Genomic DNA, 22,464 nt, shown 5'->3' on the forward strand with positions numbered 1-22,464 from the left:
TTTGTTACACAGGAAGACAATGGGACCCAGAACCCTCTTCCCTCAACCATGCAGGTACAAACGAGATTTCTGTCCTCAATTATATCAGGTTGTATTCATGTAGGATCACAGGGATCAACCTAGTGTGTTGAACCTGAGATCCATCTAGTTCTACTACAGGCAGTGCCTAGTACCAGATGTTTCAGAAACTAATGCAATAAATCATGCAACAGGTAGCAGTAGGTTAATCTTCCTCCTCTTTGGAGGTTTTGTACTTATCCTTATTAATAAATTGGTTTGGAACATAATGTTTTTATTTTCTTTCCTTCTTTTAACATAACTATTGCAAATCTGGATAATTTGTCCTTCTTTGCAAAGCTCCTGACTGTATGTACAATTCAGCCATATGTTACAAACTCAGTTTAAGTAATGGAACTTCACTACTGTTACTGATATGACTCGATCACAATGGGAAGCATGGCAGAGTGACTGAACTGGCAGGAAGACTCACACCTGAACAAACAGTGAATTTCTGACAGCAGCATACTTCAAATGGTTCCTGATGCAGAATCATTCCTTGGTTGTAGTTGATAAGAAATGAAGAGCCACTTTAGAATCTGAGGACTTCTAGCACTTCTGAAAACGTGGCCACTTGATTTTAGATATTAGAGGGGGAAGATATCTTCTGAATATCTGGCCCTCACAGTTTCTAGCACTATCAATCCAGCCCTCTTTTACAAGCACTAAGTCAGGGTGGCCAACCTGCAGCACGCATGCCACAAGTGGCAAAGGCAGCTTCTGCGTGTGGCACATGACAGATCAGGGATGGGATAGGCAACAAAGTACCAGATGAGACAGGAAGCAGAAAGCAAAACAGATCAGGCAGGGGGAAGGAGGTCAGAGTGGAACTTGGGAAGGGTGGGGAGCTAGTTTGTGGCATGACTGCTAAACAGGTTAACCCCCCACTGCACTAAGTACAGACCAAAATACTGTAAGAGAAAAAAAGGAAAGATTTCAGCTGGAAACTTACTGTATTGAAATACTCTAACCCTGAGGCACCAAAGACTTCAGCAATCTCTCTTGTTGTAACGACACAAGACATTGGATGGCCATTGCCAATTGGCTTTCCCATGGTGACAATATCAGGTACAAAGTCTTCCCCTTGTAGCTGGAAAGCCCAAAAATGTTTTCCAACTCGACCAAAACCAACCTGGACTTCATCAGCTATGAATACACCACCTGCCTCATGCACATATCTGAAAACAAAAGGAATGGTACAAATGTTATAACATGCAATGAGTCTCCAGTATCCAGTCACAGGATGAGGAAGAGTATATTACAGAAATTTATTTTTAGACTTAAGATCTGCTCTATCAAGCAGATAATTCAGACTTTAAAATACTATTCACAAACACTTTTTATGGCCAATGTTTGAATTGAAGTCAATAGTTTGCTTTTTCTATGATGATACAGAGATGAAGTATAGTTGTTCTTACATTATTAATATTAAAGAAGATATCCCTCTAAGAGACATAAGCTGTATCAGTGTTTAGAAGGTAGGACAAAAAAGAACAAATCTAAGGGTGAATTTCTATTTCCCTTTGTGTGCAAAAATGTCACCATTTTAGCCAGGTAAGTGCCAAAAATGTCACTTAAACAGAGGCAGTGATTCTATTACCCCTGCAGTGTGGATGCACAAGTGTGCAGCATAGACTGAACATCTACATAAAGCTATGCACTTGCTGGGTATATACACGTGACCATTGTGGACATGTTCATGTGTGTAAGCCCAGAAAAGGGACAGATCCAGAAACCTATGACAAGTGGTGTCACTTGGGAGGAGGGCACAACCAGGTTTTGGCCCTAATAGTAGAGTGGTTAAGACACTCACCCAGGAAACTGGAATCTCAGGGTGGTGGTCAGGGATAGGGAGGTATTGAATCTACATCTCTGATTTCCCCAGAAAAGTGCTCTAATCACCATGACTCAAGTCAGGCATAATCCAGCCCCCTCTACTCCTCTCCCCATTCCCGCCCCAGTACTTTTTCTGAAGTTGGGTTCCTGGACATGCAAAAGAAGGGCTGTATATGGGGCCAGGAGAAGAGAATACAACAGAGAACTGTCTGGCTCAGCAAGATGGCTGGTGCCTTGCAGGGAGCAGGCTCTAGCCTGGAGCCTTGCTTCCACTGAGGTGGAAACTTACCCCTGTGTTGTTCTCTGCCCCTTTTATCCAATGATTATTACGCACAAGGGCCAGTGACTCCACTTCAAAAAGAGTGCAGGAGAGGCCCTTGGACAATATTTTATCGGTAGGGTTAGAGTAATAAACAGGGAAGTCAGAGAAATACAGGTTCAAATCCTCTTTGGGCAAGGGGGTGGGGATATAACGCGGATCTCTGGCTTCTGTTGGCAAGTGTCCTAGCCACTGGGGTTAAAACATGGGAGGGCCTTTCCCTCTGGTCATTTCTCCAAGTGACCCTGGTTACTTTCTTATCCAGGCCTATTCCAAATCATGTACGTACTCTGCCACTTGCTGGAAGTAGCCTGCAGGTGGAATTACTTGGCCTCCACAACTCTGCATCGATTCAGCAATAAAGGCAGCAATCTACACAAAAGAAGTACAGGTTAGAGCAGTATTCCTTTATCTAGCCTTCGCAAATAAACTAACAGTTATAGAAAGAAATGTTTAAAAACATGGCTTGCTTTAATAAAAATATTGGGCTGGAGAGCTGGGTACTCCTGTCAATGGCTATGGGAAAAGACTTCCATCAGGGGTGCCCAAATTTGCTGTATCAAGTGCCATACCAGCAACCTATCAGGGATGCAAAGGCCATATCCAAGGCTTAATAAGCAACCACTGATACCAGTGGAAAGGCTACTACTAGTGTCAACAGAAGGTGGAATAGATACTTGATGTGCTTGTAAGTTCACATGCACAGTTCAGTAAAAATATTATACTGGCATTTGCCATTGCCCCAACAGATAATCAGAAATTGCTTAGTGACAAGGCTCACCATCAGTATAAGCCTATGGTGATCAGCTTTGTTCTCACCCTAGAGTCACAGGGAGAAGGCAGGCATGTGATGTCTGCATTTTAGGTCATTCCTGAAGCTAAGTTTTGGGCACCCCTGCCTCAGGCAAATGACTGAGCAAGCTGTATACAAGGGTGTGTTGCTTCACAATACAAAAAAAAGATATATAATCTATAAGTGAAGTAATTCCAGTTGCTAGGAATGAAAAAAGAAAGTTATTCCAAGTCAGGAAGGGCAACAGCAGCCGATCGGATCACTGGAATATTAAAGTTACATTTCTTGTTTCTGTATCTATTCAGCACAGATATAGCTTTACCCCAAAACTTCAGGGAATGTCAGCATAAGCCTGCTATTTAACAGATTGGTTCCCACACACAAGGATTGCTTGTGCAACCCTCCCTGAACCTCAACAGGTCCATCTCAGCTGAACAGTGCAGTCTTCCTGGAAACAAGGTCGAGCAGTAAAGAAGCGTACACTACATTCGAAGAGGCACACTACAGCCAAACAGTACGAGGCTTCCCAAAGCATGTGAGACTTTAGCCTTTACCACAACTTGTCCTGCCACAGGTCTATGTCACCAAAACCTAAGAAGATAGGCAAAAGGAGGGAAAAAAGGAAGAAAAGAAAAAACTACGTATTAGTAAAATAAAAGAAAAAGTTGTTGTAGAATCTAAAAGGCAGGTGATCTAATCCTTTGGACTAAATGGGATTTTTTGATCCAATAGCTACTGAAGTCTTCCTTTTGACTTCAGCAGACTTTAGATCAAACCCTAAACATTTCTGAAAATTAGACTTGTTGCATGAAACACCTTTATAAATATGTGTTTTAAATAAAAAGCTTTACAGATGTTCCTTATCAGTTATCACCAGCTTGTGCCTGACTTAAAGCAACAAGGTTTGAAGTATTATAAATGCATCTCAAGGAGCAAGAGTACAATAGAAAATTGAGAAACATGATTACCTCTTATTTTTCTAGGTGCAAGTTTGTCTGTTTTTCAGTCTATCCTCTCTCAGATTTTCATCATAAACTCTCAAACATGATTGGAAAGTTTGACTATATTACAAGTATTTACAGAAGACAAACTCTTACAGAAGACAAACTTTTACATTTATATTTAACTCTTTTATATTTACATTTTTAATTTATTAAACTACTTTGGATTGATTTGTTTGTTTATGAGTCTTATGTCTTCTTGATTCTTGCATGCATTTTTCATTGAAGCTAACATGAGTCCTGAAAATATTCAAGGGGAAAATGGAACCATTTGAATGTAAAACTCATGACAGAAGAATGGAGTGAAAGAGGGGAAATCTTAGTGTATAGGTCAGTTTCATCTCCTTTTCCCCATTTCCATTCTGCCTACAACATGCTGTGTTTCAGTATTCATCCAGCTAGACACAAACCTTGCGCCCATTCTTTTGAGTTTCTTCTATAATCTTTTTCACCTCCCCAGCGTAAGCACCGGCTGGATCCAGATGATCTTCTCTGTATTTGCCTCTGTAGGTATCTGGTGAAGGTGCCTAAAAGTATCAAGAGGATTTATTTCAAATCCATGATTCCTTGAAATACTCTCTTCTACTGAACAGTTCCCAGTACTTTTTAGAAGAGATGTAATTGTATAAAAATATCACAAGTCTTTGTTCCACCTGTTGTTTAGTTTTACTATGCCTGCTTCTTTCCCAGAGAGCTGAGGAAGGGTACTGTGATATCTAGAAGACGTTTGTTTAAATCTATCCCAACCGTGCAGCTAATCCAATAAAAAATACCACCCACAAAAAACTCTTGTCTCTCGTATGTCCATGTATCATATGAAGTTCAGATTAATGCAACGAATCAGACATATTTTACACAAACTTAAAGGACTGAGAGCTTCTGCCTGGCCATGAATTACATATTTGATATCATGGAGCACAGTTTTTCAAAGTGTTTTCCATCTCATTTTCTATTTGACCCATCAGGCACAAGCATTGCCGATTTTCCCATCCACGAGCTTAGCTGACTTGTACACTTGCAGACAGTGAGAAACATGGATATTCCTTTCTGCCACTGGAAATCTGTGCTCTACCACTTGACTTCCTATTTCATGAGAAAAGGTGGAGCTGCTTACCTACAAACCTGTGGGGAGTGTTTCAGTAGCTTTATGGGAACAAGGGAAAGAAGAACAGAAATAGCAGATAGAGGGATACTGGCTTGGGGAACATTGGCAACATGGAGGGAAAATGTTATACTGCCCAAGTGATGGAAAAGAAAAAAAACACTTTGGGCTGGACCTGTCTTTTTGTCTCAGTACTTTAAAAATATAGGTTGATAAAGGGCAAGACAGAAATAACTGGACATTCACTTAGTTTATTCCAGATACCTCATTGCTTTAGATCCAGATTTTTAAGTATTGTGCATTTGTATGTTAAAAAAGACCATGCTTCAAACTTTGGAGGAGCTGAGAAGCTATACATTGTGGGGCTCTCTCTAGGTTTAACTAGATTAAGCTCTAAATTGCACAACAAACGTTTACTGTTTTTTAAAACCACAAAATTATCTTACTGCTTGGTATAGTACGTCATGTTAAACTTCATGTAACATGGGGGGATTCAGCCTCTAGAGGCAAAAATTTCTGTTCATTTTCATCTGTAGCCATAAACTGACAGGAATGTGTCCTCTGAGAAGATGGAAAAATTAATTTGGGGAAATAAGGCAGATTCTGAAGTAAATGCAAGAGCAGAGGGGGGAGGAATCACTTACATAGGGGTGTAATTCATGTGCACTTAAAAAAACAACCTCTGCCCATACACACACAAAACACCACTTACCACATGCACAAACTCCTTTTTGCTTTCCTTTCCCAACTGGTTAAATTTATATGGACTGATGTCAATTAAAGAAGTGACATGGCCATGGTAAGCACTGCAACAAGAGTTAAATGCAAAATCATTTTCACTAAGGTTACAGAAAAACTAAATTTACAGCTACATATGCACAAACAGAACCAGAATAAGATTTACCACCAATCTAGGTGTGGTGCTCATGAGGCCTCTTCAATCTGTACTTGCTCAATCCAAAACCTTTTGAAGAAAATGGGAATTTTGCTATTGGCTTCAGTGACAGCAAAACTGGAATCAGCCAATTTTTGGCTGTCATGAGCCAATGCCAGTATAGCCACACTAACTCCAAAGATAGTTCATAAGGTTTTGTGAAGTTGTAAATGAGCTGGAGAGTAAGTCAACCTTGGTCATATCTGTCTACACCATGTACAGTTTGTTGCCTGCATCCAGGACTGTTGTAAAGGTGGAGTAGCTGGATGCAAGCATAAGGGGTACTCCTAAAGGGCTGTTACATGGGTCAGACAGCTCCTTTGTGCTCCTTTGTGCAACTTCTGAGTGGCCAGGGCACTGGTTACACACTGTGAGCCACACCCTCCCCTCCCCAGTGCACCATGCTGGCATTCATGCAACATGCCATGTGGTACTGTCTGGTGCAACACATACCCTAACCCCCACCTGTGAAATACTGCGCCACATGGCAGGTGAGCCCCACTGTGCTGCATGGGATTCCTAGGGGTTCAGACTGTCATGGGATCAGGCCCTTTTAAAGAGGTCTGCACTTGTGTTTGGTCACAGCTATAGAGTACTTTCTGGGGCCAGAGCAGGTGAAAACTGTCACTTCTGTCTGTACCCTTCAGCTTGCAGTGTACTTGTCAGGCTGCCTCTCAGAAGCTAATTAGCACTACTTGAAATGAAATCTTCTATATTGTAACTACAAAGATATGCCTGGTCAAGATTTTTTCCGGAAAAGTTTTTTTTCCATCAGAAAATGTTGATCTGTCAAAGCCAAAACCTTGTGCTGAATGTATGTACTAGTATTGGCAAGGATGGAATTTCTGGTCAAAACCCAGAGAATAAGGGAGCCTAGGGGGATGGGCAGAGACTCTGATGCACCCCAAAATAGCCAAGAGAAACTAAGTAGTGCATATGTCTGGGATGTGGGAGACCAAGTTTGCTCTCCCTGATTCAGACCAAAGCCTTGAACATCAGTCTCCCACATTCCTGGTGAGTGTCGTCTCAAGTTCCCCTGATTGCGCTGTTCCACTTTGCTACAATGAACATTTACTTATTTATACAGACTTGAACCTTGATATCTCACATCACAGGTGAGTGCCCCAGTATCTATCAAGCCCAAGGAACAATTCTTTATGTATGGAAGAACAGCTCCAACTGCAAGACAGAGTACATCCCAAAGTAACTCTGTTGGTCCGCCACTCACCTGAGGTGTGACTGCTGTTCAAGTCCTTAGCCTGAAATAGGCAGAACTTGACCCAAGGTTTCCTAAGTCAGTGTCCTAATCACCAAACTTTCAAGAACCTGAGGAGCAGGGGTTTTGCTTTTTCCATTTTTTTTTGTTTTTCTTAATGCTGAACAAGAAAATTATTTCCTTTCTCTCCCATCTAGTGCTGTAATTCTTAACTTTTTTTGGCCTCAAGATGCCCCTTGTTAAACTCAAGGCAATCCTCGGAAAATGACAGATCTTGGATTTCTTTCTTTTTCTGACTTCAGAAAAATGCCACGGTAATTTTTCTGTTGCAAAAATATATAGTGTGCAGCAGTTCAGAACCTTTTTGACACAATGGCTTTCTGTTTGAAATATCTGGGTTTATCCTGTAAATCATGCGTAGGTGTTGCATGCCTACCAGTGTTAATATTGCACGCCACCCCAGGGTACCCTTAAGAAGGATCTCATAGCACCCCAGCGTGCTGTGGCACTCTGGTTGAGAATAAAATCTGTTCTTTTATTAGACTATGTGATAAAGTTGTATAATGTTTGCTAAACTCCGTGTCTAAAGATACTGGAAGTGGCTGGTTACATTCACAAAGGCCATACTACAGACTTACTTATCAAGGGTGATCACATCTTGATGTCCACTAAAATGCCGAGCTAGTCGCAAAGCAAGGTCATTAGCTTCAGACCTACAAAATAATAAATACATTAGGGGACTCTACAAAAAAGACATTTCAACTCCCGGATGAGATCATTAGAAAGCTCTTATGAACAAAACGTTTACGCTAAACCAGAGAAGGGGTGTGGAACAAATGGATACAAATAAACAATCAGCACAGAATGACCCTATTGTCATTATAGAGATTAAAATGCTGGATTCTTGATGTAAATACCACATAAGAAGGGAAAAAAGCTCTTTGTATATGCAAGAAACAAAGGGATGCTTTATTCCTCTAATCCTGTAGCTCTGGTTGCTTGTGGGCACTTACTTCCTCTTTGTATACATCATATCATTCTACAGAAGGGCTAGCAGCTGGAAGAACAATGTGACTGCTACCCACCTTAAAGGTAAAGGCCCCACCAGCTGTCCAGCCTACACAAGGACTGGATCCTTCCCAGTACCTTGCAGCACAGATGAAAACACAAGTCTAATTGAGAACCCAGCAATCTCTTTTAGCATTGAAAGGTGTTTTTAACCAGCAGGTATATATCAAACAGTCTTGTAAAGAGGCTCACAAAAGTTCTTTTGTGGGTCAGTAAAGACTGCAAACAAAACAGACCTTTATAAAGGAAGGCAAACTCCTATAAGACCTAAGGAAACCCCCTTACACCAATGATCCATTCACTGGTACCACAAGAAATAGGTCTTTTAAATTGTGTAAAAGGGAGAATATGGGGGCTGTTATATGACTGAAAAAAGGCTTTTATCTAGTAGAGATATGTGTATATTCTCCCTCTGTGCTATAAGACCACTGAGGCATATTCAGAGACAGGTACTGACTGGTTCATAGGGAGAGATACAGGTTCACAAATCTGCTTAAACTTAGGAAGGAAGGTCTCCATTTAGCAAGTTTTGTTAAGGACTGCTGGATAAAAACAGAACGCATGATACATGAAATAATTTAGAAAACAAAGTGTGATCAACAGATACCTCCTAGCCAGAACTGGGTATATTTCTTTGCTAAATGCTAATCTTTTTTCCTCTCCCTCTTTCTCTCTCCAATTCTAAAAAACACGGAGCTATTTGCAGAAATAGTCTTAATATTACTCTTGCTCCTGTCAATCCCTTTGGTCTTTACAGACATGGATTGTCATTGGTTTAAAGTTTCTGGAGAGTGGGTCAGATTTGCTCCTCATAAAATCAGTAAGAGATCTGTCACTGACTTCATAGTGAGCGAGACTTAGACCAGTATTTTGTCTCCATTAGGCAAGACTGATCAGACACTGAAGGACCAGCCCACAAGGCAAGTGAAACTTCAGGGATTTATGACAGGGATGAAACTGGTGCAATGTATATATTTTTTAAATCTGGGATTAGAAATACATTGGAACATGTAATTTATATTTTAGGCTAGTTGAATGAAATTAAATAGATTTCCATTACTTACAGGGTGAAATGGTGAGGAAGCAAAGATTTTCTAGCTCTGGCTTTTCTCCTGAAATGTTTGTTTAATGAGGGGAAGCAGTAAATGATAAACTCTCTATATAATTTGCTCTTTAATTTTAAAAAGTAACTTCCGTGCCTGGATGAAGTGCCTGAACAATAGCCTGGAGACAGATATGACGGGCTAGAGCCACAAAACTATTATGACCCAACTAGTGGCTTCACAGATTTCTTCCCCTATGCTAACTTTGTTCTGGAGGAAGAGCCCCTGGGGATGAGAAGATATATTTAAATATAACAATAGAATAACCAACACCATCTGATTGTCAGATGCACTGGTCAGCATGAGACATGGATACATGCATACACACTCTAAAGGCAATAGAAGTTTCTGGTGAGCATCACTTTTGAAAAATATTGCCTCTTTTATTTGCGTATCTATGTGTAGGTTTAGAAACCTAATTTTAGGCAAAAAATGACTTGAAAATTAAAGTTCAGCTTCTTAAAAATGCCTTGCCTTCATTTCAGTGTTCCTGTGGATCAGTGGAGCTAACAAAATGTTTAAGGTAGAATAGTTTACTTTTCACCTTTCCTAATGTTTATTTCCCTAGTTTTGCATACCATTCAGCCTAAACACAGAATAGCGACTAGTCTATTTCACTTTTCATTAAGATCAGTTACACTTTCCAGTTCTTATGCATTCAGGCAATACACCCAACACTCAGAGGCCTTTTTTTTACCCTGAACAAAAAAACCCCCCAAAACCTCTGGCCTGGCACTATTGAAAATAAATTTCCACAGAAACATTTCTATCACTTCTATTAAACACTTTTTACAAGGCTTAAAATGTGAGCTTGCGTTAACCAGACACTATCATTGTTTACAGAAACAAAATAATGGCAATGAAGAATACTTCAAACATACCCAGAATTAACAAAATAGCAGACACAGAGTTTTTCTGGCATGGTATCAGTAAGTCGCTTGGCATACTGGACAAGATTGTCATGGAGGAATCGGGAATTTGTGTTGAGCAATTCCATTTGTTTCACTGCAGCCTTTATGACATCTGGATGGCTGTGGCCAACTGAAGAAGACAAATTATAAATACTTACTAGCAAGTAATAATTTCTAACTGAATCTGAAACACAGTTGGGGAACACTCCTAAGTCTAGGATTGTCAGACTTCTTGGGAAAAGTATTCTGTTTTAGTTTGTTTTCAAATGGGGTAGAAATAAATCCAGGCACTATTACGAACTAAGCAACTTACCATGTGCAACATTGTTGATGCAGTCCAGGTATTTTTCTCCATTTTCATCAAACATATACTGTCCCTGAGCTCGCACTATCTTGAGAGGGTCCTTAGCAAAGAAAACTTTGCATGAGGGCCTTAAAAAAAAGTATAAAACAACATTATTAGCTCTTCAGGTATTGCTCTTCCATCGAATCTTGAGGGAGTTTCTGACTTCTCCACTTAGAAAACTCTGTTATAGGACATGTCTGTGAAACAGACACAAATATTTTTTTTCTGCCATGCAGTTGAAAAGATATAACTGCTTAAAATACAAATGCTCTTATTGACATCAGTGGCAAGGCATCCACTGACTTCAATGGGAGCACAGAAAGGCCCTTACTGAGGTTATTTTCAAGCCCTGTGTCTGTATCTCAGTAGGTATCAGTGATTCCATGTTAGCCCAATGGAACGCAAATCATACTGTATCCTTGGATATCTGGGTATGTTTGCAGGATGGAGTCCTGTTATTTCACACACATTATGAAATCAATATCAAATGGACTCTATGGAAATCAGATTAGGTTGTTCAGATCTTTAACTTTAGAACCAATTAATATATCATGGTGGGAGACCATACTGAATTTGATGTATACATTCTATCTATCTATCTATCTATCTATCTATCAAGATATATAGATATAGATATAATTATCTGTATACATTTTACATTTCAGAACAGAGGACCTATGCACTATATGGGCTTAATCTTCAGACAGACTAATCAACAATTTCAAAAACAAACAAACCATAGTCCTAGCATACTGAAATTTTCCAGGTAAAATCTTTAAAAGCAGTTAACTCCTTTTTTCAAAACCACATTTGCTCAACTGCCAACCTCCCAGGGTCAGTTCTGAAAAAGCTATGCCCTCCCTCATTTCTCTTTTCTGGACATACAATACTAAAATACACTGCAATTATATCATAACATTCAGACATATTACTGAGCATTTGGAAACTTTCTGTAATATTTCCTTAGCCTAAAATGAATGGGAGTATTTCTAAATAACCAAACCAGCTATGCTAAAATATCCAGAGTTTCTTAATGACCTCCTCCTGTAAAACAGATCATGAATACCAACCATAAATGTTACTCAGAAATATCTTAGTGCTTGAAATATACATTTATTTTTCTTGTCAGAGTTTCCTGCCTGATCAAGGACATACCTTTTGGGAACTGTCTCCCCTTTATTCTGAAGCAGCAGACTGAATATCAAATATAATTTCCTGAATTAAGTTTTTCATTAAGTTAGTAGTTGAAACACCCTTCCATGAGATTGCCATTGCTGGCTGCCTCACAGAGCCTGATCCTGTAATCCTTAAGCAGGCAAGATGTACTTAAAATAGGATCTGACCCTTAAAGATAGGAGTGATTTATGAGACCATTGGTCTGTAAACATATAGAAAAATGCTATATAGACCTAGACCTTTATGAATATAAGTGAGCATCATAGCTGAAAAATAATGTTAAGAAAAAAATCAGCGAGCTTTATACTTCTATACCTAACAGTCATATTTTTGTATGGTAAGACCTAGAGAGATACAAATCAAACACTGCCTGCTTTTAGATGAAGTTTTATATTTTAACTTGTAGTTGCAAATCTGTAGGGATCAGGGACACGCATGGACAGGACAGCAATTCACCTTTTCCTTCAGTCCTGACTCAGATCAGAAGCCAAACAGAATTTACTAGGCTTATTCTACTTCCCATTATATCACAACAGCACACTTGGCTCAGAAGAATTTTTTCTCACCACACCATCAATATTTTAACAGACTCAAGTCAACATGCTCAACTCCCACCCCAACCTCCACCTTTCCCAGGTGAAAGTTTTGATCACCAATTAACCAGAAAATAATATTCTTAAAATGTGTTCAGGAATTCTATTCTCTTTTACAACTTTAGGGCATTGCTTTGGTTTAATCTGACGTGTCCAGTATATTGGACAGGGTTAGTGTTTGAGTCTGACTATGTTAGGAAGAGGCAAAGTTTTAAAGATATGAATGACAACTAAAGATCCACCCTATTTCTTTATTCCATCAGTAAGCGATAACAAGGCCATACTATGTACAACCAAAGTATGGTGCCTGCAGTATCACATAAATAAAACTGTCAACAAATGCAGAAGGTAACTAAGGAAGCTGGTTTAGCACTTTATGCATCAGCTATCAAAAGATTAAACTCCCTAGAGCCATAAGTTCACAGGCTAACAGGATTGACTCAGCTCTTATGCACTCCTGGGGTGAATGAACTGAAAAAGCACGGTGGTTAAGACCTTAAAGAGGGAGATCTTGGAACCATAGAGAAGTAGAGCTGGAAGGGACCTCCAGAGGTCATCCAGTCCAACCCCTGCCTGAGGCAGGATCATCCCTATCCAAGCCATCCTATACAACCCATCATCTACAGTCAATTTAAGACTACTGTAAACCCTGACAACACAGACCTAGCATCCTAACCTGCCACAGGTAAAGCAGGTGAACCATGGCTGCCAACGTCCTGCTTGTATGAAATGTTGTCAATATATGCTCAAGAGAGCATAGGTAGGGGACCGCACCTCACCTCCTGCTACAGAGGAAAGCAAACCCCCCAGTACCAGTCTGACCATGGGGTAAAATTCCTTCATGGGCTGGGTTCTGTTGTGAGTTGCAAAGGTAACCCACTGACTGCCCTGCTGAGATGCTGCTTGGCGCAATGTGCAGCATGATCTGGCCAAGGCCTACTGATGTCGTAGTCATACAGAAGTAGTAAGTGACATCCAGAAGGCATCTGGAAAAGGCCTCCATAGGGCATCTAGTCCAACCCCCTGCCTAAGGCAGTATCACCCCTATCCAAACCATCCCATACAACCACAGTCTAAATTTCACAGAAGATCTACTGTCAACCCTGACACAACACTGACCTAACAACCTAACCTGCCACAGGGTAAGCCGGGGAACCACAGCAGCCAATGTCCTGCTTCTGTGAAATGTTGTCAATAGGCTTGCCAACTCTCTTTGAAGCTATTCTGGGAGGTTTCATTCCATGACATCAATGACATTACATCAGGAAGGTAAATACATCTTACTATTACATTATAAAAACCCACTGGACTACTATATAAATCAGACTCCACATTTCATATTTATTTTAATGCATGCCGTATTATTTATCTCCTGGGTGACTCTCAGCAGCCTCCTGGAGACTTGTATCTAATTCCTGGAGACTGCAGGGCAATCCTGGAGGGATGCCAACCCCAGAACTTATCAATAGACACTCAAGAGGTATATATTTATAATTCCAGTAGAGATGCAATAAAATTGTAAAGTTCTGCCTTCCAGCTATCTGCTCGATTTGTGTTTCACAGAGCATTATTAGTTACTTCCAGTGCCTCCATGTGATCTGTAAGAGCAGCTGTTTGCATGGAGTCCTTAGGCAACATTTCCCCTCTCTACTACTACTCAATACTGGCTGGTGACCTCCCCGCTGGGGACCCTGTGCTTCTGGGACAAGGGCAGAGTTCAGGCCTTGCTGACATTCTCTGAGTGGACAAAAATCACAGCAGCTCCCTGAAGCCTTCTGCTTACGGGGTTCTAGTCTGCAGAGGAGCTTTGTTTGAAAGAGGTGGGGGGCACCTACAAGGGGTGGAAGAAGTGAAGCTGGCAAAATCCCACTGGGTGCTGTGCATCTAGTGCAGGTGAGCGTGCCCGCTACAACTGCATGGAAATTATGGGGACAGAAAACCCTGGGGAGCAGAGGGACTCGCACAGACACATGCACACACGAACACACACCTGCATGAATACATGCACACACACACACATTTATGGGCACATATGCACATGGACACATGCACATGTACACATGCCCAGACACATGAACATGCACACATACTTTTGGATACCTGCACACACATACACACACATGTACACACACACATGCATGGACACATGCACACACACACGCTTGCAGGCATATGTGCACTGGACACTTGCACACACATACACACACAGATACTTACAGACGTATGCACACATGCACACACACTTATGGATACATGCACACACACACACGGACACGTGCACATGTACACACATATGTGCACACGTACACACCTGCATGAACACATGCGCACCCCCCCTCGCTTACAGGTCCATGCACATGTGGACACTTGCACACACATCCACATGCACACGGCTACTTACAGACACATGCACACACATACACACACTTATGGATACCTGCACGCACACACACACACATAGAAAAATGCACACGTACGCACATATGTGCACACATACACACCTGCATAGACACATGCACACACACACGCTTACAGGCCAATGCACGCATGGACACTTGCACACACACACGCACTGGATACTTACAGACATGCACACATGTACACACATGCACATACACACACGTGCACACGTACACACGCATGGAGACATACACATGCACACGGGTACTTACAGACATATGCACACGTCGCACACATGCACACACGGACACACACCCCTGCACGCAGCTAGGCGCACACGCACACAGATGCACACGCGCACGCCCACACCGCCCCGGGGCCTTGCCCTTGCCCTTGCCCCTGCCCCTGCCCCTTGCCCCCGCTCTCCCAACCGCCGCTCACCCGATGTGCTTCCTCCGCAGCGCCAGGGTCTCCGCCTTGCTGTACACCTCGCTCATGCTGGCGGCGCGCTGCCCCGCTCCGTGCCCGGCTCCCTCGTCCCCGCCTGCCCTGCCCTGCCCTGGCTCTGGAGCCTGCTGCTGGCGGGCCGGTGCCTCATCTTCCTTTTATCCCCGCGCGGCCGAGCCGCTGCCAAAGCCCTCCTCCCCCGCCCCCGTCGCAGCTGCTTGGCACAGCCTCCCGCTAGACTTTGCCCCGGCCCCTCAGCAAGGAGCCATCCTCCCTCCTCCCCCACCCTTGCCACCACGTACCAGTGCCTCTGCCTTCCCCCCTCCCTTGCAAGTGTCCCGCTCCCGGGTTTTGAGCCCTGTCTGTCCCTAGCAAGGGGTTGAGCCCCCTTCCCGAATTCACCACAGGGCTCTTCTTGGCATTGCAGCTCGGCCCTTTCCCGGAAAGGCCTGTTAAACATTGCCGAAGGGGCTGCTACCTCTGTGGATGATTTCCTTTTATGATTTATTGACTCAGGCGGTGAGGTTGAATTACCTCAGCATAAGAGGGATTTCAAGCGGGGAAGTGCTATTTTAGTATTAGAATGGCTTGGCCGGGCCACACCGAAGGGTCTTTTCGTGCTGACATAATTCAAAGGAAATTGCATTTGAGCCCCTGAACCCCTCTGCTGCTAGAGAACTAACATCTAACCAATACTTTAACTGAAAGGGCAGGAAAATCCCTGCGGACCATGGTTTTGTTACCTGTTTGCACTGTACTCGCTACGCCGGGGCTGATCCATAACTGCGGGCCTTTGCAAAGATGCTGCCGCTGCCTCCGAAATACATACAAAATAACAACCTGGAAATCCAACTGGAATTTGTCAGCTTGCTTCACCAACATTGAATTAATGTGTCCTCACAGTATTTTGAGGAGGTAAAGATCAGGTGTTAGGTCTCAGTTTAGCCCCTTGCATGAATTGTTGCTTCCCTCCTCCCCAGCTCAGCCCAGGCTGCTGTCTTTCAACCCAACATCTACACGCTTCCATTCAAATAAAAGGAAATTCTCTACCTGTCACAGCCAGGAAGGAAAATTTTCAGAAACTGAACTTGAAACTGGCCTATATTTGAATGGATTAGTTGGTAAAATTATTCTGCTATAGGTACCAGGCCCTCCGCACAGTGATACGCTTTGCCTGAAGAAGGGTGTTTGTACCCGACAGCTTGCAAAGAAGAATGTTTCCAACTATTTTAGAAATAAAAGATATCTGAAATAAAAGATAGCAGATTTACCCAAAGAACTTTGTCTGCCTACATCCTTAGACCAAGACTACTACAACCAACACCCCTGATGCCAGGAAAGGGGCATCTATACTGGTTATGGCTTATATCAGTCTCCTGAACAGAATAAACTATCTTGGAAAAAGCATTTTGGAATGCTACAAATGCATCGGTACCAGTATAGAAACATCATCGATATCACAGCCCCATTCAATTGTTATCCTGGTAAATCTCTTCCAGTGGAGACAAGACCTATCCATACTTATAACTGATGTCATGTTGTTTGCCTGAGTGAACAGGATTCCTGAAATGGGTGAATACCCCAATTTATTTCAAGGTGGTGTTAAAGCAAGGATAAATGGCAACATTGCCAAGTTCTCCTCAAGGCACTTAAAGAAAGATAGAAGTGATCAATTTGGGAAGATCTGCAAAATTGAATATGTTAAAATGAAAATGCAATGAATAGCAAAAAAGTGATTAGCAACTCAGGGAGGAGGGGCAGACTATAGACATTTACAGATGGATGGAAGAAGCTGCCAAAGACTTTGGGTGGGTCAGTGTTGTGGAGAAGGGGGATATAGATGATGTAAGGGCAGAAGACTGTACACACACTTGCATAAGGCCTCAGTGTATGACAGAACGCCATGTCAAGCCCCAGCCTGGCTTCAATGCTTGTTTACTTCCTTTTTCTCTTCCTGTCTTTTCTAAACGCTGCAAGAAAATGATGTATGGTTCACAGCATGTTGTGATAGACATGACTCAGGAAGTGCAGATTTCATACTGATCCCTTTATTAAACTCATGTAAACAAGAAAAAAAGCACTGCCCAGACATTATTCACTGTGCTTTATTAGTGTTTTATTATGAAATGAATGTGTGTGCCTCAACTGGAAAAGAGGATGGAAGAGCATTTAAGGACAAGCCATTTGCTTCTGTTGTCTGTGTCTGCCCTCTGTTGGTAAAAAAATAGTCTGATGTCTGGCTATTAGAATTCTGTTCCCAGTGTCATAAAAATATGATTGGCGGTAGGGAAGATTATCAATAGGAAGTTCATTGGGAGATGTGTTAGCAGTTGCTTAGTAAAACAGGCAAAGGCCAGATAAGAGCTAGAAATAGACCGTTAGAGGTCAGCGTGAGAAATCCTTACATGGTCATGTCAGGGAACAGAAGAAATCAAGCAACCACCTACCCTTCTGGCTCACAGTGTTTGTACTCCCTTGTCTAGAATCAGCATGAAATTTGGTCCAGACACAGATTATGTACTGTCTCCTCTTGATTAGCAGAGGCCAGCTTCAATGATTATTCCAGCTGGAGCCTCATCTTTCCACTGCTTTTTTGGGGATAGTGCAGCTGTACATTGTCCATGCCTCCAAAAACACATACACAAAGCTGTGCTGTGAACAGCCCACTACAGTGATAAGTGATTCAGTGGACTGATAAATAGTTTTAAAAATAAGATATGTCCTACTTTGCCAACCCCATTCCTTTTGCTTTCTACATCTTTTCTCTTCATTATCTCTATTCTTTTTTCAAAGACTGCCATTGTTTGTCTTGACACAATGTGATAAGAAAGACATCAAAATAACTATAACGGTTGCCACTGTTGACATGGATAGCTAAAGCTGGAGCCTCACTGAGAGAAAGCAGCATTCAGTGACCACATTAGGACTAGTTCCCACCACAACATATTCTGCAATTATAACCTTGTAGCAACTTTGAGCAGAGTGGAGTATGACAATAGTAGGTGGCCAAACAAACTGTTAGACCTACGGCATTGTTGGCTGGAGTTTGTCCATGTGTGAGCTTATTCTGTGGGCCTTTCCTCCTATCCCATTGTGAAACAACTGCAACTGCCATCATTAGTTGAATATTTTGCTCTATTTTAAACTTTAGCATCTACTATTTTTAGATCCCTGCCTCACTATTCTATTAGGTCATCAGTCAGTTTCTTCTTGGTTAGCTGCCTTCTACAAGGCCAAAAAATAGTCTTCATATAGCATTCTACTATATGAAGTAGTCTTCATATAGCATATAGCATATGGTCAAAGTAGTTGAATTTTCCTCTTGATCATATCAACTACTGTCTCTCTCAGCATTCCTTTTTCTAATCATCTTTCTGATGAAATCTTGCAAGCTCATCATAAGCAACTATTTATACATTTCATTTCAAGGGCCAGCAGCCTTCATTGTTGAAGGTCTATGTCTCTACTGCATAGATGGGGTCTGAAAACATGTTTATTTTGAGCAGCCTGACTTTTGCATATAAGAAGATTCCCTTGAGTCTCCATATCAGCTTTAATGCTGCCTGCACCATCACCCAGAAAACATCTCCAATTTTGGAGTGGCTGGAGGTGACAGGTAGCACCAGCATGCAGTCCCTGAGCTGTACACCTCACATATCTCATGGGCCACATGCTTCAGGGGTGTTTACCCCTCTCCCTCCTCCCCCACTGGAATCTCCCTTCTGTGCCTTTTCCTGTTCCCCATGGACAGCACACAGCCCCCTCACTCCCTGCTGCCAGAATTGCCAACTGTCATAAATTTATATACAGTCCATAAAAAAGGCTAAAAATGTCTATCCACAAAGTCTGTAAAAAAATGGAGCTGTCTATAAAATATCTAAGTAACCGTGAGCTTGATTGAAGATTCAACCCTGGAAAGTCTGAAGGCAAGCACTTATGGACAGACAGAGCAGAGCAGTGCTACTTGGTGTATGAGCTTCAGGGTTTTGTAGCCCACAGGAGCCTCTGTAGCCCCACTTCCCACCAGCCATGTGCTGCTGCTGTTGCTTCTCATCACCTGCTAGGTCATAGGTAAGTAGACAGTAGTGCTTCTTTGGAGGTCCATGGTGGGATAGGTTGGGGAGGTAAGGCTCCTGGAGGCAGTGGTATGGGCAGCTCAAGGTAGGCAAGGCAGGGACTCCTGACACCCACCCTGGCCCTCTGCTGCACTCACCAGTGCCAACAGCAGCCCCACAGCCATTGCTGCAGGAAGGGTGGACTTGGTGGGTACACCCAGGTCCCTGCTCCTTGGCTTGTGTGTGGGAAGGGGTAATGGGAAGCATGGGTCATAGTGACCAGCATGGTGGCTGGCCCTGAGTGCTGACCATGGCCCATTTCCACCCTCTGGGGTGGGGCTTCTCATGGGCAGGGGGCAAATGAGTGGCACTGCCACCCCCACCTGTGGCAGTGCTGCAGAGACCTGGTTGGGGCAGGGGTTTCAGGATTGCAGTTGGTCCCTTCCTGGCCACCAGCCATTGCCAAGCTCCTCTTGAGCAGCAGATGGAGGTGGGGAGGTGTGGACTGGCCAGGGTGGGGTGGAGTGGCACTGCCCTGACCATGGTGCCCTGGACAGTCATGTACATTGTCCACTCCTAAAGCTGGCTTTGGTGTAAAATCCTGTTGCAGTCAAGCAGAAATGATAGGCCAAAATTTTTTATTTTATTGACAACTGCAAACTTTTTACTGAAAATTAAACTTTCTTATTATGATTGATGCTAAACCCCTAAATTTGAACTCAGCCCTTGTCTGGGGCCTGGAAGAAGGGTTACATTTACATTATGTAAATCACGTGCCAGTAAAAACATGTCAAATATGGTTATCAGTAAAAAGTTTGCAGATTGTCAGTAAAAAAATGTCAGGAGTTCACAACCCTGGCTGCCACACCGGTTTCATCAACAGCTGACCTTGATTGCTGACTTTTCCCATTTGTAAAAGTTTTACAAAGATGCTAGCAGCTTCTTCCCCATACTGATCATCTTAGCATCCATCTTGTCATACCAAGTTAAATGTCTTTTTGCATTAATGCAGTTGAAGACTTCCTTGTCAGCCTCTCCTTAGTCATTTATGCCAGTCTTGTTGATTGTCCTTAGGATTTGTTTATCGTCACAGTGAAGCATAACTTTACTGGAGATTGTAGCCATTTACATTCAAAAGGATAATCAGTGGGAATTATCGGTATTCTGGCAATGAAAATCATCTCTCCCTTTGTGCATCCAGTTAAAGCAGTGACCTCTATCATATGCTTTTTCAAACTAACAACTTGAAGCCTTGTACTGTTGCATAATTTTGGGGCATCTAAATTTCTTAGCAACCTAATTGGTGCTTCAACCTTAAATATCAAATTATGATGTGACATTCCTGGGGGTTCAAGTGAATTAGGAACTCTACCGGATAGTGAATAGCTTGATCCAGATCTGTCATACTGTCAACAGATTTGTAGATGATTTCAGGAATGCATGTTTTCTGTAACAGCTGGGAATTTAATTGGGAAACAGTTTCATTCTTTGGTGCCATGACAGCTCATGCACAGAACCACACAAGAGGCCTGGAACTTACGTTTTCAAGGTGTGGGTAAACTTTTTCTATGAAAACAGCAGCGACATTTTCCAAGTTACCAATTTCTCGAGGTACTGTACATTAATTTCGCCATGCTCATAACTGGTAGATCTCCATTACCTATCTGCAGTAGCAACTGAGAGAAATGATTGGCTTGGTTATCTCTTCTTAACAGCACTCTCATGTTTGTGGTGCCACTACGAGTTGAAGTCCTTTTCCTTGGAATTTTATGTATTATCCTTTATGCAGTGCAAACAGATAAACAGTAGGGGGGAAAAAGAGAGGAAAAGAAACCCTGAACCAATGGCCAGAGGGCTTTTGTTGCTGAATGGTGGAAGCAGCTTTGTTTGGAGATGTTAGCAAGGATGTGTAATAACGAGAGTTGAACTGAATTCACTGCATCCAAAATGGAGTGGTACCAGTCTGCAATCTGAGAAGCAAAGTAATCCCAGTCACTGGAAGCCCCAAAAAGGGTCAAGTAAAAAATAATCCACCTATAATTATCCTTGGGTGGTATTCAGTGATTTTGGGAGCTTTAGAGTAGAAAGGCCCAGCCATTCTCGAGTTATAAGTGAAAATACTTCATTATATATATATATATATATAGATTAAGATGATCATAATCCAAAAATGAAATTAATCCAGAATACTTTATGTGTTTTAAATTACCCTATCTTAGTTTGGAATAGTTTTTCATGTAGTAAAGCCTTTATAAAGGCTATTAGAAGCATAAATAGTTATTTACATCCTAAAAGGCCTAGAGTCTAAAAACAGTTCAGATTACTTTAAGGCCTAGTCTGTGGGTATGGGCACATAATTTACTGTGAAGTAAACTATGGTGTGGATTTACATAATTTATATGGCAAAGTTGTATCTGCTTAACTTAAATATTTTTTAAATCACCAGTCAAAATGATGCAAACTCCTTTGTGAACATTCCTAATCAGATTCAAGGGAAGTTTATTCCCATTTCAACCACTGGCAAAACCTCTCCCATGAAAACCCTGATTCTTGGAATATTTTGGAAAACTGGGGAGGTGTACTGTCGCAGAGCACAGAGGTGCTCTGCTCCTAAAGAGGGGAGACTGCTGGGGAAAGAGCCCTAGCAGTGAGTAAGGAGTCCAGCTGTGGGTTGCCAGGGCAACTGGAGCCAGCAAGAGATTGTACCTGCTGGCGGTCAGCTGATTGAAAGGGGCAGGGCCTGGCTCCCTTATAAACCCTGGGGGCTGAGGCCAGGGAGAGTTCCCTGCCAGCAGCCCAGGAGGAAGGAGCTTTCTACTGTGGAAGAGAAGAGAAGCCTGATGAGGGAGCAACATCTGGCACTGCTGTGGGATGAAGAATCTCTGGTAGGCTTGTGTGTGATTATAGCCAGGTGGCTTCTGTTTATGTTATAGCATACGGGCTTGTGTTTGTGTTACTGTTTGTTACCGGTGGTTTGGGTGAGGCTATTAGGGGTTGGAGGAGGCCTCATAGGGGACTCACAGCAGTGTGAGAACCCCAGTGCCAGCAAGGGCGCAGCATTGGGGGTACACAGACTCCAGCCCCAGAGACGGGCAGTTGAGAAGCCC

General features: G+C 42.3%; 1 protein-coding gene across 3 annotated transcripts in view; it reads right to left on the reverse strand.

Moving 5' to 3' along the window:
- The window catches only part of ETNPPL (ethanolamine-phosphate phospho-lyase), a 30,428-nt gene that overhangs the window by 5,199 nt on the left and 2,765 nt on the right, over positions 1 to 22,464 (reverse strand). Inside the window, exons 1-8 of one of the 3 annotated variants that reach the window (XM_006031253.3) lie at positions 15,297 to 15,470; positions 10,654 to 10,772; positions 10,311 to 10,470; positions 7,897 to 7,971; positions 5,821 to 5,914; positions 4,417 to 4,533; positions 2,502 to 2,584; positions 1,010 to 1,235 (exon numbers count right to left, since the gene is read on the reverse strand). In XM_006031253.3, coding sequence (XP_006031315.1) covers positions 1,010 to 1,235; positions 2,502 to 2,584; positions 4,417 to 4,533; positions 5,821 to 5,914; positions 7,897 to 7,971; positions 10,311 to 10,470; positions 10,654 to 10,772; positions 15,297 to 15,352 — 930 coding nt within the window. In that variant the 5' untranslated portion in view covers positions 15,353 to 15,470. Of the gene's footprint in view, positions 1 to 1,009; positions 1,236 to 2,501; positions 2,585 to 4,416; positions 4,534 to 5,820; positions 5,915 to 7,896; positions 7,972 to 10,310; positions 10,471 to 10,653; positions 10,773 to 15,296; positions 15,471 to 22,464 lie in introns of those variants that run through there. The other 2 variants (XM_025212863.1, XM_025212864.1) reach the window with 2 other exon arrangements.

Source organism: Alligator sinensis, unplaced genomic scaffold, assembly GCF_000455745.1.
Source record: "Alligator sinensis unplaced genomic scaffold, ASM45574v1 scaffold66_2, whole genome shotgun sequence".
Classification (NCBI taxonomy): domain Eukaryota; kingdom Metazoa; phylum Chordata; order Crocodylia; family Alligatoridae; genus Alligator; species Alligator sinensis.